The 19,212-nt window shown below is 40.3% G+C and overlaps 1 protein-coding gene across 21 annotated transcripts in view; it reads right to left on the reverse strand.

Moving 5' to 3' along the window:
• Aak1 (AP2 associated kinase 1) overlaps nucleotides 1-19,212 on the reverse strand; it is a 188,358-nt gene that overhangs the window by 34,305 nt on the left and 134,841 nt on the right. For 12 of the 21 annotated variants that reach the window (XM_047523360.1, XM_047523359.1, XM_047523358.1 and 9 more), the window contains exons 11-16: nucleotides 18,900-19,054; nucleotides 17,369-17,676; nucleotides 12,688-12,999; nucleotides 7,883-8,115; nucleotides 6,339-6,514; nucleotides 4,373-4,477 (exon numbers count right to left, since the gene is read on the reverse strand). In XM_047523360.1, coding sequence (XP_047379316.1) covers nucleotides 4,373-4,477; nucleotides 6,339-6,514; nucleotides 7,883-8,115; nucleotides 12,688-12,999; nucleotides 17,369-17,676; nucleotides 18,900-19,054 — 1,289 coding nt within the window. The remainder of the gene's footprint in view (nucleotides 1-4,372; nucleotides 4,478-6,338; nucleotides 6,515-7,882; nucleotides 8,116-12,687; nucleotides 13,000-17,368; nucleotides 17,677-18,899; nucleotides 19,055-19,212) is intronic. The other 9 variants (XM_047523373.1, XM_047523364.1, XM_047523376.1 and 6 more) reach the window with 5 other exon arrangements.

Consider the following 19,212-nt stretch of genomic DNA (forward strand, 5'->3'; position numbering starts at 1 on the left):
TGTGCTGCAGAGTCCTGAAAAGCCTGCATCCAGCTCCTCCCAATTGAGACACCTTACACAACTGTAGTACAGCATCACTAAAAATGTTCAATACTCTTCCTTAGACTATTCTGTTTTTACCAGTTTAGTTTGGATCGGAAATGTCCCCCCACAGGACCCTATCCTGGGGATAGATTTGGTCCCTGGTTTGGTTCAGGTTTGGTCCCTGGTTTGGCACTACTGGAAGATGGTGAAAACTTCAAGGTGGGGCCTATTCGGAAATTCTAGGTCATTGGGGTTGTGCCCTCAAAAGGTGTGAGACCCTGATTTCTTACTCTTCCTTTCTTTGGTGTCCTGGTCACGAGGTAAGCAGCTCTGCTCTGCCACATGATACCTACCCACAATGTGCTGCCCTCACTGCAGGACCCGAAGTAATGGGGCCAAGTAACCATGAATTGAAACCTCCAACATTCCTGGAAAAGCCAAAATAAGACTTTTCCAGGCCTGGGGTTGTGGCTCAGTGGTGGCGTGCTCACCTAGCATGTGTGAGGCACTAGGTTTGATCCTTGACATTTCATAAAAATAAACAAATAAAGTAAAGGTATTGTGTTCATTTATAATTTAAAAAAATTTTAAAAACCCACTTTTTCTCTGTTAGTTGATTAGTTCAGATATTTTGTTATAGTAATGGAAAGCTGAGCAACACATACCCATTTGTACACAGTTCTTTTTGTAACTTGGTGCCTGTGTGACCCACACCTCTGTGTCCAACACCATCATCACAGTCCTGCACGTAGGACCACATCCCTAGCCCTCTGCTCTATTCTTCCTCTACCCTGCCCCACTCATCTCTCTGTCTTGTTTTAGGTCTCAGTCTATCTCTCTTGACATCCCTGTATTTCTCAATGTTCCCTGAGTCCCTTCTCCTCAGTCTGTATGATACTAGGTTGAATTTGGAAGTCTTGAGGCCCAGTTCCCTCTCTACTAACCTCTTTGCAAAGCTGGGGGCATCAGATGTGTGGCATTTCTCTTCACCTTTCTGACCCTTGGTGTGCTGTCTGTGAAATGGGCTTACAGAGGATTCAAAGTGTGGACATGTGTGGACATTACCGGAGGTATCTCTATGGGCATCTGGCTCTGCTCTCCTTCTCCACTGCCTCTGACTCTGGTATGAGGACACTCCCTGAGGTCTGTGGGTTTTCAGACTGGGTTTCACTAATTTGCCTAGGCTGGTCTTGAATTTGCATTTCTCCTGCCTCAGTCTCCCAAGTAGCTGAGATGATAGAGGGTGTCACCACAACACACCTTTCTTATCCTTAAGTTTTGTTTAAAGTTCAAGGCTGACATGGGAACTTAGGGAAACCCAGTCTCAAAATAAAGTAGAGAGAGCTGGGGATGTAGCTCAGTGGTAAAGCACTTGCCCCTAGCATGCAGGAGGCCTGGTAGTTCAATCCCCAGTGCCACATGCAGGGAAAAAAAAAAAAAAAAGAGGTAGGTTTTTATAAATCTAAAAGTTGTCTTTAAAAGGTAATAAAATAGCAGACTTTTAGTTACCAAGAAAAATACAATCCATACAATTAAAAATTGGTGTACACCATTTGACCCAGCTATCCCACTCCTTGGCCTATACCCAAAGGACTTAAAATCAGCATACTACAGAGATACAGTCACATCAATGTTCGTAGCTGCTCAGTTCACAATAGCCAGATTGTGGAACCAACCTAGATGTCCTTCAATTGATGAATGGATAAAGAAACTGTGGTATATATATACAATGGAATATTACTCAGCCATAAAGAATGATAAATTTATGGCATTTGCAGGCAAATGGATGAAATTGGAGAATATCATGCTAAGTGAGATAAGCCAGTCTCAAAAAAAACAAAGGACGAATGATATCGCTAATAAGTGGATGAAGACACATAATGGGGGGTGGGAGGGGTTAGTGTTAGGGTTAGAGTTAGGGTTAGGGAGGGGGGCAAGAATGGAGGAAGGAAGGACTGTATAGAGGGAAAAGAGGGGTGGGAGGGGTGGGGGGAAAGGGGAAAAATAACAGAATGAATCAAACAACATTACCCTATGTAAATTTATGATTACACAAATGGTATGCCTTTACGCCATGTACAAACAGAGAAACAACATGTATCCCATTTGTTTACAATAAAAAAAAATTGGTATACAGAGAAAATACTATAGAAGACTGACATGTAATGTTCTATTCTAATTTTAAAATCTTAAAACTCAGATGATTTAATAAGAGAAGATAATTACTAAATTTGCCTTACTAAGAGGCATAAAATCTGAGAGAGGAGACTTTGGAGCCAGAGGTCCATGTCCCAACTCTGTCACTTGCTAACAGGTAACCCTAGAAAAGTTTCTTTGCCTCAGTTTCCTCAATCAAAACAATGTGGGGCTAACATATCAACTTCAAAGGGTGGTCAAGTCGGCTACACAAGATCATTATACAGAGTACACTTGACAAAATGGGAAAATGTTTACATTACTTGACAGAAGAAGAGCTCCTATAAATTAAGAAAAGAAATAATGAGCCCAGAACATCAAAAAAGTAAAGGACACAAACAATTTAATCCCTAAACAAATAAAAATGTCCAGAAAACAATGTCCTTTGTCTATCTCTGGGCTGGGCTGGGCTGGGCAGGGTGGGGCAATAGTGGGTAAAGTTACTCTCATTCAGTGTTGATCAAAAGAAAATTTGTATAGCTTTCTTGGAGGGCAATTTGGAAATATGCATCAAAAGCCCTAAAATACATTATCTTTTAATTAACATATAATCTCTTAGAAATTATTTAAGAACTTATATGAGATATAAACAAAAATTTAGTTTCAAGAATGTATTTATATGATGAAAAATTGGTAACAATCTAAGTATTCAGAAAAGGGTTGCTTCATAAATGTTACTATTCTTCCATTAAAATGCTATACATTAATATATATTGACATGGAAAACTACAAATTCCCATAGGTCATTTACAAAATGATAAAAGTGGGCCATAGTCAACCAGTAGTAAACTACAGTAAACTGCATAGACCATACTGGTTACAACGTAGTTAAAACACACCCTAAGTGACCCTTGGTTAAGAAGATAGTACAACTTCAACTTAAGCAAGTCCAGAAAACCATGATGTTCTAACCAGAAATAAATTTATGAGGTCAGAAAAATTAAGCATATCAAATGCTTAACCTACAAAGAATATAATCAATCACAAGCTCATGCCCATTACTAAAGCATTTAAAATAGTAAACCACTGAAATCAAAATAATGTTTAAAAAAAGAGGTAATTAATTACATGACATCAGGATCTAGTCATAAAGGAATTCAACACAGATATTTTTTAAATGACATTTTAGGAGCTTCTTTCATGATGAGGGGGAAATGTGCCACGACTGATCAAGTGAAAAAGTCAGGTTTTAAAATATGACTGTAAAGATGTACAACAGAGTCTTATCTGGGCATAAAACTGTACAAGATGTGGTCACATGTATTTTGGTGAGAAAGATCTTTTTTTTTTTTTTTTTTGGAGGCAGGGGGTACCAGGGATTGAACTCAGGTGCACTTGACCACTGAGCCACATCCCCAGTCTTATTTTGTATTTTATTTAGAGACAGGGTCTCACTGAGTTGCTTAATGCCTCACTTTTGCAGAGGCTGGCTTTGAACTTGATATTCTGCCTCAGTGTCCTGAGCCGCTAGGATTACAGGCATGTGCCACTGTGCCTGGCAGAGAGATCTACTTTTAGATTCTACATTAGATTCATTCACAAAGATAGCTGGACCCTAAAAAATTTAATGCCTAACAGACATCAAAATGGTATCTCTGTACTTCCTCTTAGTGGTAAGATCATGGAGGATTTTAAACATTTTCCTCTATAAGTTGCTAACTTATATAATATGCATAATTTTATTAATAAAGAGGAAAACAAGTCTTTTATTATTGCTACTATAATTTTTAAAAAATCTTATTAAAAAATACCTCCTTCTCCCCCAAAGCACAAATATACAAAGCTTAGTAGAGTCTCAGGTTCAGACGGAACATCTAATTCTCAGGATTCTTCAATTCATCCCCAAACAACCTAAGCAATGACAGAAGATTACCAAAGTTCTGATCCTTAAATTTAGAAATATTGTTTAATATATGTCCTGAACTAGAGAGAGCAAGTCTGGCAATATATGCCAGGTCATTGTGCCACTTAAAATCAAGGTATTCCTAGCTCTTTCTCTATCCCTTTTCTATTAGACAGATTTTGAATGAAGGAACACATGAGTTACTGCCAGGAGCAGGGGTTCAGTGGCATACACAGCTATCTGTGGAGATAACAACAATGTCAAGGTAACAACAGTGAGACTCCTGTCTTGGGCAAGTGCCACACTCACCAGTTCCAGCAGAAAATGAGGAAGCAGCAAAAGCGTCGCCTTGGGTTGACTGGAAACCTGGGATCAAACTCTCTGCTGAGCCACCAAGCTTTTCAGGATGTTTGCCTGGAGGTACAAAATACCATTTAGGTTCATTCTAGCAGAGTCCTGTGATGCATCTACAAGTGGTGGAGGTGAAGGACACCCTCTGCCTGCCTTCCAGACTCCTCTTTTTTTTTAATGTTACACAGATTTGCTTTAGTTTTTTTTTTTTAATATTTTTTTAGTTGTCGATAGATCTTTATTTATTTACATGTGGTGCCGAGAATCGAACCCAGTGCCTCACACATGCTAGGCAAGTGCTCTACCACTGAGCTATAACCCCAGCCACCAGACTCCTCTTATTGTAATATTGCAACACCTTGGCTATTCACAGGTACTTTGTTTAGTCACTGCAATAACAGAGAAAAGGAAGGAAACTTAAGAATCAAAAGAAATGGCACATCAGTTTTGCAAGAGTGTGAATGAACTTAAAACTACTGAACTGCACATGGTTATGATGATAAATATTATGTTTTGTGTACTTTGCCACAATTAAGTTTTATTTTTTCAATTTTTAATTTTTTACAAAATTTTGAGACAGGGTTTCATTAAGTTGCCTAGGGTGGCCTAGAACTTGTGATCCTCCTGACTCAGCCTCTTGAATTGCTGGAATTACAGGTGGCACCACCATGCCTGGCCACAAATAAGTTTAAAAAAGAAAGGAAAGGGAGGGAAGGAGGGAAGGAGGGAAGGAGGGATGGATGGAAGGAAGGAAGGAAGGAAGAAAGCAAGAAAGCAAGAAAGAAAGAAAGTAAAAGAATAAAGAAAAGAGAGCACAGAGCTAAAGCCCTAAAGCTCCATCACATTCCTCAGAGCAGAGTGCCTCCAGGCTTCACTGGAATATACTTACAACTCTGCTATAAGGATCTATGTTGAGAAAATGAGATTTTAGGAAACGAGAAGTGGTGGAGATGGCAGTAGTGAGATGCTGTGAAGGACAAGTATTGTTATGTGAACAGCAAGGAAACAGAAAACCATTAAAAATAGGAGAGTTTTTTAAAAAAAACTTGCATTTGGTTAGGCACAAAAATATTACAGCATCAACAGTCCATTAAGGTAGTTATGTTTATAGTTCAGAACAATAATTGGCACAGATAACAAAGAAAGTGAGTTGCCAAAGAAAGTTAAACCCTGTGTCCTATCTTCTGTTTAAAAAGGCAGGAAAACTGTATGGATTAGAAAAAGATTGTTGAAATAATAGTTACAGCTAAAGTGTTTGGGCAACAGGACATATCCTCTTGGTTCTGATTATCCCTTTACCTGTGCTCTTGTCTACACTGAAGATACTCTTTTCCAAATGCATATTAGAAAACTTGCCTAGGTGTACCTATTGTTCCAAAGTGTGTCTGTGTATGTCCATCCTACCTTCCAAATTATACTATTAGTTTTCTGGGCAGAATTGTATCTTTTTAAAAAATGAAATCTCCTCTCTGTGGTCAGTCAATGATAATGTAGAACACTGAATACACCGAGAGCTTCAGTGTCCATGGGAAGGCATAGGTTTATGGGCAAGCAGTCACTACTTTCTGGGACAATAAACTCACCTACAAGGACGGGACCATCGTAGCTCCCAGTGAGTGAACCTATCTGACACCCTTATCCTGATCTATGCCACTGAATTTTCCCTATGTTTCTTCCCTAATGCTCACATGTCCTTGTTCCCACCCACCACAGGTCAGGATTTCCTGAAAATATTTCTATGCTCTGGTAAAAACAGAATTTGACTTACATGCACACCCGGAAAACAAGCCTTTGAGGGACAGACCCAAGCCAACATTTTCACAAGCTCATCCCTCTAGAGTTACGATTCATTTCAATTCTTGCTTATTTCTCAGCACAGAGAATTTACAGGCAAGAATCACAAATAGAGGCAGGGCTTTCTCACCTTCCCCCAGCTTGGCAAAGTCCTTGTTAAGCAGTTCTTCAGCTGTAAGTTTGGAGAAATTGTCATCGTCGAAGGGATTCCACGTAGAACTTTCTGAAGGATTACAGACATTTTGTTGGGAGGTCCGAGGAGATCCTGATGGAGTGGTGGTTGCAGACCTAGGTAGGTTCCCATCCCCGAGAAATAAAAAGACATATAAACAAACAAAAAAGGGTCAAACTACTTTTCTTTGTTTTGGGATAAAATTGTTTTCAGAGGCAATCAATCATTTTCCCATGTTTTCTGAAAGGGGCTTTCTACAAAGTTTCCACACTCTTTCCACTCAGTGAAATGAATGTCTCTTCTCCTTCATGACTTCCTCTACCCTACTACTTCTTTTATGTCCTGCTTGATTTTTCAGTCTTGTCTGCAAGGTCTTTCAATGGAGGATCCCAGAGGAACCTGTTGTTAGGCTTGAGTATCCTAACATCTACCACAACCAACTCTTGGAGAGTCTGAGACTGAGGCCTTTGTAGGCTGCCTTCGTCTTCCAGGCATGGCATTAAGAGTCACCATCACAATTAAAGACAAATGAAGACAGTTACTACTATTTTGTGTGTTAGGTATCATTACCTAGTTTTCTTTTAAAGTCTCTCTTGATTTCATTTAAAGATTATTAACTTTAGAGTGCATAGTTCCAAGAAAGATGAGGGTCTGAAACTGTATTTACTTGACAAACACTCATCAAAGTCTACTTCCCACGAGGCACAGAGCAGTCACTGGTTCACAAAGGCTTACTGAGACATGATCCTCATCTTGGAGAGCTAGCAGGCAGATCAGTCAGACACACAAATAATCAATGATAAAACAATGTGATACATGCTCAGCAAAGGCCCAGACCAAATATGTCAGAGGAAAGGTCAAAGAAAAGGCACCCCCTGACATCAATCTTGATGAAAAAATGAGCATTTCCTAGGGAAGGAGAACAGCAGCCGTCCAGGAGAGTGCTGGGATGAGCTAAGGGCTTGTGGAGGTGGAGAGTGGCAAGTCCATCCATGTACCCAGCAGGCATTTCTGGGGTAACCAGTGAGTTCAGATGTCATCTCATGGGCAATGAGGACCAATGAAAGATTTTCAGCATGCAGAGAACTGGTCAGATTGAGAATTTAGAAAACACTCTGTACAGCATGTAACAGATGAGAGAATGGAAACAGAGTGTCATGTAGGAAAGTGTTTCTTTTTTTTCTTCTTCTTTTTTTTTAGTTGTAGATGGACATGATACCTTTATTTTATTTATTTTTATGTGGTGCTGAGTATTGAATCTAGTGCCTCCCATGTGCTAGGCAAGCATTCTACCACTAAGCCACAATCCCAGTCCCAGGAAATTTTTTCTTATGATCAGTAAAGTACATGCATTACAAATAAATTCCCTTTCTTATTAAACAGAGACACACACGACTATATATACATCTCACAACCATGTACTTATGGGAAAGCATCACACATAACACCCAGGGCAGACCCTGCTCACAAGGTGAGGAGAACAAAGGGGAAGTGCCACATACTTGGATTTATTGAGACTGGCCTCAGCTGCAGCTGCCTGGAGCAGCTGGGTGGATTTGCTGGCAGGGACTCCAAACACCGCACTGTGCGTGACATCACTGAGAATCCGCCTGTGCCCAGCTCGTTGGGTTTTGGGGGATGATGGAGGAGTGAGAGATCCAAGTTTCTGCCCCTGGATGGTAGGAGGTGGGGTTGTTTGAACCTTTGGCTGTTGTCTTACTGGGGCTTGAAGCTGCTAGAGAGAGATCAAAGTGTTTCATTAATTTTTTATTTTTTTTTAAGGAAGAGGAAAAGGAAAAGGGAAACAAATAGATAAGCATAATGGAAAAAAATGTCACAAAAGAGCTAATAGAACTCAAATGGTTAAGTTTATCAGTAACGCTCAGGAAGGAAAAAAAAAAGCTTCAACAATCTGAGCTGCAACTTTAAAAAAAATTTTTTTTTTTAATTGTAGATGGATATAATACCTTTATTTTATTTATTCATTTCTATGTGGTGCTGAGGATAGAACCCAGTGCCTCACACATGCCAGGCAAGTGCTCTACCACTGAGCCACAACCCTAGCCCAAGCTGCAACTTTTAAGACTGATTTCAATATAATATTTGAATTTATACATAAATTCAACTTATTGCCCAGCAATAATATATAAGGTAACCAAAACTAATTCTGTCCAGAGTTTAAGATCACAGAAGCTATTCCTAGTTCTAAAGGTCTAGAATGTATCTTCAAGGACCTCTCTCTGCTTCTGGGGTCACACAGCAACTTGTTTAGAATGTCTCCAAAGGACAGGCAATCGATCCTACCTTCTACCACAGTTAGAAGTCAAACAAGCCATACTTCAGCTAAAATATATTTATGCTGAATGATTTCTGTTAAGCAGTCCCTGACTCTGCCATAGATGAGGCTACCAGATAGGAGTGAGTCAGATGGAATTCTACTGTGACTGAAACATGGTAGTGCTTTTACCGTGCTGTTTGTTATTAAGGCTCTCCATTTCATTGATGGGATAAATCTACAAGATCCTGTTTCTGTGGTAACCTCTGATAAAATGTACAGCATTGATTTAGTGGGAGTCACCTGCTCCAATCTTTAGTTTAGAAATGGCATAAAAGAACCTGCAGAAAATATAATAAGGCAGAAAAAATTCCTTCTTGATGATGACTCAGTTAACATCATAAGGACTCTTGAGATGTGGGTCATTTTTAGGAGGGTCAAACTGCTACCAAAGAACAAGGAAAATGAACAAAACAATATGAAGAAACTCACCTAATCCCTTTCCTTAATTCTGTAAATCTGGAGACCAATGACTTAGGATATTTAATGCCCCACAAATTTAAGTATCCCTTCCCTCAAGTCCCTCCTCTCAAATTAAAGCTGCCTCTCCTTGCTGGAGCTCGGCTCCTATGTTCTATGTCTCCAGAGGAGACCTTGAGGGCTCAGGGAAACCAAAGTATTCACTTCTTGGTTCAGAATGCTTATAGCATTGGATACTGACTGTCCTCTTGTCACCCTCAGGACTTGGAACATTGAGTGAGGCAGACTATGTACAAGTGCCAGTGTACCAACTACCTCACCAACAGGCTGAATGATACAACCATAGGTTTCTAGTATCAACTGAACTGAGACAAGAAGAAGAGACCAGTTTCTGCAGAGGATCAGCAGAGTGCTCTTGAAAACCAGAGCTGCAGCTCCACCACTTCCCTTGGGGTCCACAGTCGTTCCTGTACCAGCCAGCTGAACGCCAGCAGTGATAGAGGCCAGAGGGCACTGAGGACAGACCTGGGCTGGCCTATTTCATAACACATTCACTACTCTGAAAAGAGTACTTCACTGTTCAGTCCCTTTTTTGACAAAGACTCCATATTACTTGGAGAACATTTCCCCCTCCTCTTTCCTGTTCTCCAGGTGCAGCACACTTTGGAACGGAAGCCCCTATTGTAAGGACACCTTACCTGATTATGGCAATTTACTACAGGTCAAACATCTCTAATCTGAAGATGAAAAGCTCCAAATTCTCCAAAATCTGAAACTTTGAGCACGACATGATAACACATATGAAAAATTCCTCAACTGACTTCATGTGACAGGTCTCAGTCAAAACACAGGTACACTAAAAATACGGTACCTCAGGCTATGTGTATAAGTGCATATGAAACATAAATGAATTTCATGTTCAGTCTTGGGTCCCATCCCTAAGATATCCATTATATTTGAAAATATTCCAAAATCTGAAATACTTTTGTTCCAAGAATTTAAGAACAGGGATACTCAGCCTATAATACAAAGCAGTCCCACCTATTTAGCTGTTCTTCACAACAATCTTATCAGCCAGGCAGTTTTATGTCCACTTTGAACCAAAGAAAGTGAGTTGAAAAGGGTCTCAGAAAACAGATTCCAGCACTCTCACTTTAGAGGAGAGGAGACCATGGCCCACTGAGGCTAAGTGCTCAGTCAAGGGCACAAGGTGAACTGGAAGCAGACTGCTCAGGACCTCTGCACCACGATGCCTACTCATGCAAAGACAGTACTAGAAAGAGTGAAGGAGAGTTAGTCTGCAAAAAGGGGAAAAGGCAGACTCTGATATCTAACTTGCAGAAGACTTTTTAAAAAACAAAATGTGTAATTATAGAAGTATAAGCATACCAAGAAATGTAAGAACATAGAGACTGTTCCATTTCCACACTTGAATACAACTTTCCTTATCTTTGTTGTACCTTAAATATAAGTCAGTTTGTCTCCTTGCCTTTCCTTCCCTTCTTTTTCTTTCCCCTTTCCCTTTCCCTGTCCCCTTCCCCCTCCCTCACTCCCTCCCTCTTTCTTTCCCCAGTACTGTGGATTGAATCCAGGGGAGCTGTACCATCAAGCTATATCTTGAGACCTTATTATTTTAAGACAGGGTCTCATTAAGCTGCAAAGGCTGGCCTCCAACTTGTGCTTGTCCTGCTTCAGCCTCCGAAGTAGCTGGTATTTGAAGACACGTGCCAAGGCACATGGCTGGTCTCTTTTTCAAGTATACACTTTTTCCAATTTTACGACTCTTTCAACATTACCTCATGAGCATTATTTTCACACCGCTGTACAGACTCTCATACTGTTATATGACTTTTAATGGCTGCACAGTTGGGTTCCTGAATGGTTTAGGTTGCTTCCATTCTTTGGGCTATTATTAATAAGACTGCAATGAACATTTAGGGCATATCGTCATTTTCCCTTTGCTGATTATTGCTTCCAGATGGCTGCAGGGTGTTCTTTACATTCATTCACATGCTTCTCCAAATAAGCCCTGCCATGAGTCAGTAAGGCAGAGATAGGTCAAACCCAGGCAGCTCTATGGCTCCTGGTTGAAGAAGTCAACCCAGTACTTCCTAGACTAACTATTCCTGAGCACAGTGCCCCAAGTGTTTTTCCATCCAGGGAGCATGGAGAAGGTTTATAATTAATTCCCAATATAACAGATGCTATCCAAGGAAAGCTGAGGGGAACCTCGTGAAAAGTGACATTAGTAGTAGTTGATCATTCATTACCTTGAATGAGCATTTGTTGCTATTATCCTAAAACACAGATTATGATTCTCTGGTTATTGCCCTAGCTCTGTTACGGTGATTCTTCATGTCTTGGGCAATCACTTTCTAGTCTAGGCCTTAGATTTCAAATGCATAAAATCAGGGAACTGAGATGGATAATTAAGAACCTTTTTAATTAAATCATGTAATAATTATTTTTAAAAAACTGTTTCCATTAACAAGAAGAATTTTATCTCTTGTTAAAAATATAGAGGGTAACCATCTACCACACACTACAGGAAGACTGAGTTGTTTCATTTCAGAAACAAAGGTGTAAACAGTGAATATATATTTGGCTGAGACTTAGAGAAGACAATCTATTTATGACACTGCTTCCTTTGGAAGAGATAGAAGTTTTCTTGTTTAAGATAGTGACAAAACTGTATTACAAATCAATTCTTAGCAAGATGGATTCTTACTTTTCCCTCATTCATCTGCTAGTTGAACTTCCCTGGGAATAAGAGAGTAGCTGTGACATTCTATCAGCCAGGTATCAAAAATATCTTTTTCTATCACTATAATCTTTTCTATTGCTATCACTGAGAAAACTTTGAGTATAGAATAAAGGTCGCTTACTAAAAGGCAAAGCAAGAATGCTCTAATGTACTGAAATTGTAGATGTCGATCAGGAGAAGGTTCTGATGCTATATTGTTCAAACTGTAAATTAACAGGATGGCTCTAATGAGTGGATACTCAGATGCTCTGGTACCCAGGGTATTATGCTATGGTAAATGGTCACAGACAAGCAGATTCTTCAAGGGTGCTACATTGTAAACTCAAATGATGTCACTAACTGTGTCATTCAAGACAAAGCATAAACACAACACTGTCAGGACTCAGGGTAGAGGTGGAAGTCCACATAAACCCCCAGAGTCTGGGAAGGGCACAATGGATCAACCTGCCTCTTGAAGAAGGGAAAGGGATTAGCTCTAATCCTGGGTCAATCACAGCACTAACAGAGACAAAGAACAGCTTTTTCTGCCAGATTAAAGTCAGAGTGATATATTAAAATGTGTGCTTCCATCAGTAACCTATGGTAATTTGTTTCAAAACCTCTATCTTCTACAGAATACTTGATGCTGTCCTTGGATATATCAAGAAAAGATGGACTATTTTAACCACGAGGATGGGAAAGCAACTTGGCCCCCCTCGCAACTGCTGCCACCTCTTCCTGCCTTCTCCCTAGCCCTCAAGGCTCACTCCTCTTCTGCCTTTGCACCCTGAGCCCAGGTTGGTTCTTACTGCAGGCTCCTGGGCAGAGGCTGGCTGGGGGGCTGCAGCAGGTTGGGCCTGGGGCTGTGGTCCTGCTGCTGCCAGGCTCTTCTGCTGCAAAGCTGCCTGCTGAGTCATCAGCTGTTGCTGATGCAGAGCTGTGGCCAGTTGCTGCTGTTGCTGTTGCTGCTGCTGCTGCTGCTGCTGCTGCTGTTGCTGCTGCTGTTGCTGCTGTTGTTGCTGCTGGTAGAAGTTCTGCATAAGCTGTTGAGAGCCTCCCTGGGACACCACGGGAAACTGGGCAATGGCTGGTTGCTGGGTTCCTGAATGTACTGCCTGAAACTAAGTAGGAGAAAGCGGCAAGAAATGAGGAGGTAAATAAGGTCCCGTCACAGAGGCACATTCACAAACACAGGTGCTGAAGCCAAAGGCAAGAGTAGATGGAAGTTTTGTTAGCTAGGCCTGAAAACTCATGACAGGAATTTCAGGGCATTAAAATAAACATGGCAGTACCTCACACTGCCAGACCATACCCACTATTCTAGACTGGCTTCCAACTGGGTTTCCAGGCCTAGGCTGAAGGAAGCTACCTGACTAAATAAACATCAATGTGACTCCACAAACTGAAGTGTCAAACAAATAAATGATCTCCTGATGACAGAAGTAATCCTTCTCATAAAGGATTTCAAAGTAGTCAAGATTAAAATGCTTCCTTGCATGAACAGGATGACACAATGATGACACTGAAAAGAATATCCTAAATGCTAACCCAGCTATTAAAACTCAAATCAAGCCTTTCTGAAATCATTTCCCAATTGCTCTACTTTAGGAAACTCTGCCATCTTTAAATATTCAAAATACTCTGACACTTTTTTGGTTTTTTTTTTTAGATGGGGTCACCCTACCTTGCCCAGGCTTGTCTCAAACTCCTGGGCTGGTCCCAAACTCCATGGGAAGCCTCCTAGGTAGCTGAGACTACAGACTCGCCAGCAGGCCCAGCTTTTATGACACTTCTTATACATCTTGCCAATTACCACTGCTAGGGACTATGTGCTAGGCACATAAACAGAGCTCAAAATAAGGGCCTGCTGATGAACAAGATCTTGCCTTGGGACACTAAATACAGTTACCTAGTTAGAGAGTTAATTGGAGGAAACTATTTGTCTACTGGGGCAAAGTTAAAGTGTCACCAACAAAGCAGATGTCAAAATATAGTTGCCTATTTATAATAGCAAAATGATGGAAACAACCCAAATGTCTATCACAGGAAACTGAATAAACTGTGTTATATCCTGAAGAATACCAAATGGATACTCTCAAGTTGTAAAGAGTAATGAAAGATACCTCTATAGATGGGTTAGAGGGTACAGAATTTTGAGATTTAACTTTGAAACTATGTAAATGGCTTATAATTCATAAAACAAAATTAAACCAAAATTGAATAACAATAACTTGCCAGGCATAGTGGCACATTCCTATAATCCCAGCAGCTCAGGAGGTTGAGGCAGGAGAATTCCAAGTTCAAGGCCATCTTTGGCAATTCAGCAAGGCCTTGTCTCAAAATAAAAAATAAATAAAGGCTTGGGATGTAGCTCAGTGGAAGAGTGCTCCTGGGTTCAATTCCTAGTACTAAAGAAAATGATTTTGAAAAGTAATAACTAAGAATGAAAACCAAAATAATACAAAGAAACCCATATGAAGAGGTAACTGCAGGCAGGTAGGGTGTGCAGGGTGTGGCTGGAGGAAGTAGGACACTGGGGTGTGCCTTTGGGGTTTATATTTTATCCCTGGTAAGCAGAACTCTTTGTTTCCTGGTGGCATGTCCTAAGCTGCTTTCCTCTTCCACACCTTTCCGCCATGATGTTCTGTCTCACCTTGGGCCCACAGTCATGGAGTCAGCCATCTAATGGATTGATACCTCTAAAACTGTGAGCTTCTAATAACTTTTTCTCCTCTATGTTGTTCTTGTCAGGTTTTGTCACAGTGATGATAAAACTGACTAATACCACTCCCTAGAAACAAAGTGTGAAACACTCTAAGAGTAAAATGGGCAAAGAAATCTTACATTGATTTTTAGTAATCAGATTGATATTATTATCCTGAAACTATAAACCAATTAATTATGTTAATGCTGTCAGGAATCAAGATTTCCAGATCAGTAAAACACACACACACAAAAAAAATCTAAAAAGTTCACAGAAGAAGATATACAGGTGATCAACAAATATATGAAAAAGTGCTCATCATTCCTAGTAATTAGAGAAATGCAAATTAAAACCACCCTAAGATTTCATCTAACTCCAATTACAATGGCTATTACCAAGAACACAAGCAATATTAAGTGTTGGCGTGGATGTGGGGAAAGACGCACACTCATACATTGCTGGTGGAGTTGCAAATTGGTGTAGCCACTCTGGAAAGCAGTGTGGAGAATCCTCAGAAAACTTGGAATGGTCCCACCATTTGACCCAGCTATCCCACACCTCGGTTTATACCTAAAGGACTTAAAATCAGCATACTACAGTGATGCAGCCACATCAATGTTCATAGCAAATAGCCAGATTGTGGAACCAACCTAGATGCCCTTCAATTGATGAATAGATAAAGAAAATGTGGTATATATACACAATGGAATATTATTCAGCCATAAAGAAGAGTAAAATTATGGCATTTGTTGGTAAATGGATGAAGTTGGAAAATATCATCCTAAGTGAAATAGGCCAAGCCCAAAAAACCAAAGGCCTAATGTTTTCTCTGATAAGTGTATGATGATATATAACAAGGAGGGGTGGCGGGGGAAAAAAAGAATGAAGGGACTTTGGATGGTTAGAGGAAAATGGGGTGGGAGAGGGTGGGGGACGGAAAGATAATAGAATGAAGACAGTATTACCCTATGTATATTTATGATTACATGAATGGTGTGAATCTACACTGTGTACAACCATAGAAATGAAAAGTTGGACCCCATTTGTGTACAATGAATCAAAATATAGTCTGTAAAAATAAAAAAGATTTTAATAAAAAAAATCCAAAAAGTTAAAGAAAAATCCTATAACTATAAATTTGAACTGGTAATATAGATATGAATTCATAATGTATATTTTCTGATAAAACAACACATTTTCTAACTGTCCACTGAAAAAGGCCTAGAAATAACCACCAATCCATTAGTAAGTGAGTATCTCTAGCACCAAATGGTGGTTTCTAAATATCGTTTCCATTAAAAAACAAAGAGCTCATTAGAGAAATAGATAATTCTAAGTCAAGGACAGAATGATCTTGGAACAGTCTGTTATCCTCAATGGTAAGGGACTCTTTAAAGACTACCAGAGTCACATCCAAAGAACCTAGAAACCAATTTGAAAGTACCTCCCCTGGCCAAATAACTAACAATCTGAGCAAGAAAATAAATAATTTTTTAAAAAATACAATGTATTGAAAGATATCAAACATGTTATAAAATAAGAACTTTAAAGTCACCTTTGGATGATGGAGTGAACAAATTCCTTATTCTGAAAACTGGCAAGCAAAGGGAAAGAATCAAGTATTTTTTCTTGCCTTTTCTTAATAAATAGTACCTCAGGGCAACTAAACAGTTGATGAAAAGAAGTTCTTCACTGAAAAACTTCAGACCCTAAATGAAGTGGGAATGCTAGTATATCATTTTGTTATTGCTAGTGAATTAATGGACTTAAGAAATGATTGGCAATGGCAGGTAAGCTAACGAAGAACATTAATAAAATGGATGAGACATACAGACAATACCTAAACACACTGAATGGTCTTGATAACACTAAAGGAGAAGACAACAGGTGTCCTGATGTGATGCAACAGGAAGAACCAAGACCAAACAAAATGTTGAGCAGGCCTAGAGAAACTACCAGCTTACAAAGAGGACAGAGGAATATACCAAATGATACCACCATGGAGCAATCAAGCCAAATTCAGAATGTTCAACATTCCACAGAGCAACTAACCCAGTTTCTTAAAAAAAAAAAAAAAAAAAAGGAAAGGGGAAGAAAAAAAGGGAGAAGGAACATAAAAATAAAAGGGAACTTAAAAGATTTATCAATCACTATAAAATATGTTCATAGTAAAAAATGAAAAATTATATGAAAAGATAAAGGAAAAAATATATGAACTAAATAAAATATGTGGACCTTTTTTGGATCCTTGCTTTAAACAAGCCAACTTAAATCATGGGACATCAGAAACAGTTAAACATTACTGGGTTTTTTTTTTTTTTTTTTTCCAGTACTGGGGATTGAAGCAAGGGTCTCACACATGCTAGGCAAGTGTGAGCTAAGCTACATTCCCAGACTTTTTTCTTTTAGGGTCTTGCTAAATTGCTGAGGCTGACCTCAAATCCTCCTGCCTCAGCCTCCTAGTTGCTGGGATTACAGGTATGCATGACCACATTTAGCACTACTGAATATCTGATGATAATAAGAAATCATAGTTATTTTTTCCTCCAGTATGTCCTTGAAAACAGCACCTTCACTGAGTTTCTCAAGCACATGATGAATTCCCCATGGCTGGAGAAGAACGGTGAATGGGCTGTGAGTTATCAATCTACTTCTCAATGCCTTAGTATCTACAAGAAACAGTGATGTAATAGGTAATGGCTCTCTGTCACCCTAGCACTTCCCAAGGAAGACATCTGTACCTACTGGGCCTTTTCACAGTCATGACTAACCCTGGACCACCTTACCTGCTGAGCCTGGGCCTGCTGCTGCTGGTAAAATGTGCCTGCTGGCTGCTGAGGCTGCTGCTGAGGCTGCTGCGGCTGTGGCTGAGGCTGCGACTGCGGCTGCTGCTTGAGGAAGAGCTGCTGCTGGTGCTGGGGTGTGGCCTGGGTCTGGGAACCTGCCAGAGCCTGGGCTGGGGTGGAAGGCGGCTGCTGTGGGGTGGGCGCAGCCTGTGGCTGCTTGGGCTGAGACTGAGGCAAAGGCTGGCTGGGTGGGGCTTGAGCTTTTGGTTGGGGAACACTGGTCAAAAGCCCAGGTTGATTGCTGGGTCCTGCAATAAAAATAAACTCCATATTAGAGCTTAAAACCCTTCTAGACAAAAAAGCAAAACAAAACACTTTCTGACTTGTCAAAGCAATAGAAGGGGGGTGGTAAGTAGGCAGATTATTCTAAGATCATGTGCTTCACACTGTCTGTCTACATGCTCTGTTTCACCTGGAATGTCTTTCCATCTTTTTGCCAAACTGTGCTTTAGATTTTAAAACAGGGCTCAATAACAAGATGCAATACTTGCCTCCTTCAGAAAGCCTTCCTTTAGCCATCATCCCAGTTAGCCAACACTCTTTTAGTTAGCAGCCCGGGTATCCACAGTCAACTGACCTTTGCTGCTACTGTACATACACACAATCTTTGCATCAACTGGCTTGCTGCATGTCAAAAGAATTCTTCAAAGTTTTACCTGTAGTTTACACAACCCCCACCTGGGTGCCTGGCTGTGAGAATTCACCAAAAGCGGCTTGCTGGTAGAGGAAATGACAATTGTATTCAGTTACTTGATATTTTGGATCAAATGTGTTTTTTTGGTACTCAGGATTGAACCCAGGGGTGCTTAACCACTGAGCCACATCCCCAGCCCTTTTTATTTTTTGAGACAGGGTCTTGCTAAGTTGCTGAGGCTGAGCTTTGAACTGGGATCCTCCTGCCTTAGCCTCCCAAGTCTTTGAGATTACAGGCATGCAACTCCGGGCCTGCTGGATCAATTGTCTTTATGAAACAGAGTTTATTCATCTTATTAGAAATAGAATACCAAAATACAGAGGGGTGATAGATACTTCAAGAGACAAAGCATTAAGAAAACAATATTTTTCTGTGAGGGTCAAAAAGAGGTGAGCCTTATTTTTATTAAATATGGGCTGCGAGTTATCAATCTACTTCTGTGGGGTAGGTGCAGCCTGTGGCTACTTGGGCCTTTATTTTTATTAAAGGCAAGGAAGTGTATGGAATAGAAGTAGGTATGGGAAGAATATATCAAACCACAAAATCAGGACCAAGATGAGAAAATACAGAGATGACAGCCTTTAGTAGTCTTAGAGATCCATCTTAGAATACAAAAAGCGGTCTCCCCTTTTGCAGCCATTGGCTATACAATTTCAAAGGCAGCTCACCTCATTAATCTTTATGTGCCTCTGGATTCCATTCCTGAAGCAAAACCAGGTTTTCCAATACTTCTGTAACAAAGAGGTGTACTTGGTTTCAACCCAATTTGTTACTAACCTGCAGCCTGAGGTGGGGGCTGAACTGTGGCCCTCTTCCGAGGTGTAAGAGCTGGCTGGATGGGAAGGATTCCTGGATTTGGCTGAGTCTGCCCAGCTTTAGGCCTCTGGCGGGGTGCAATTGAAGTTTCTGTGGTGGGAATGGGATCTGTCAGTCTAGAAAAAGAAAAGTTGGGGGAAGAAGATTCATGTCAAATGTGACACAATGGGAGATGGGAGGGTAGAGTACATAATGCTTTCCCCTTAACCCTTATCCAGACCTTTCAAATCTACTTACTCAACAATTCCCAAAGGATGATCTGTAGGATGTTACA

Source organism: Sciurus carolinensis, chromosome 13 (assembly GCF_902686445.1).
Source record: "Sciurus carolinensis chromosome 13, mSciCar1.2, whole genome shotgun sequence".
Classification (NCBI taxonomy): Eukaryota; Metazoa; Chordata; class Mammalia; order Rodentia; family Sciuridae; genus Sciurus; species Sciurus carolinensis.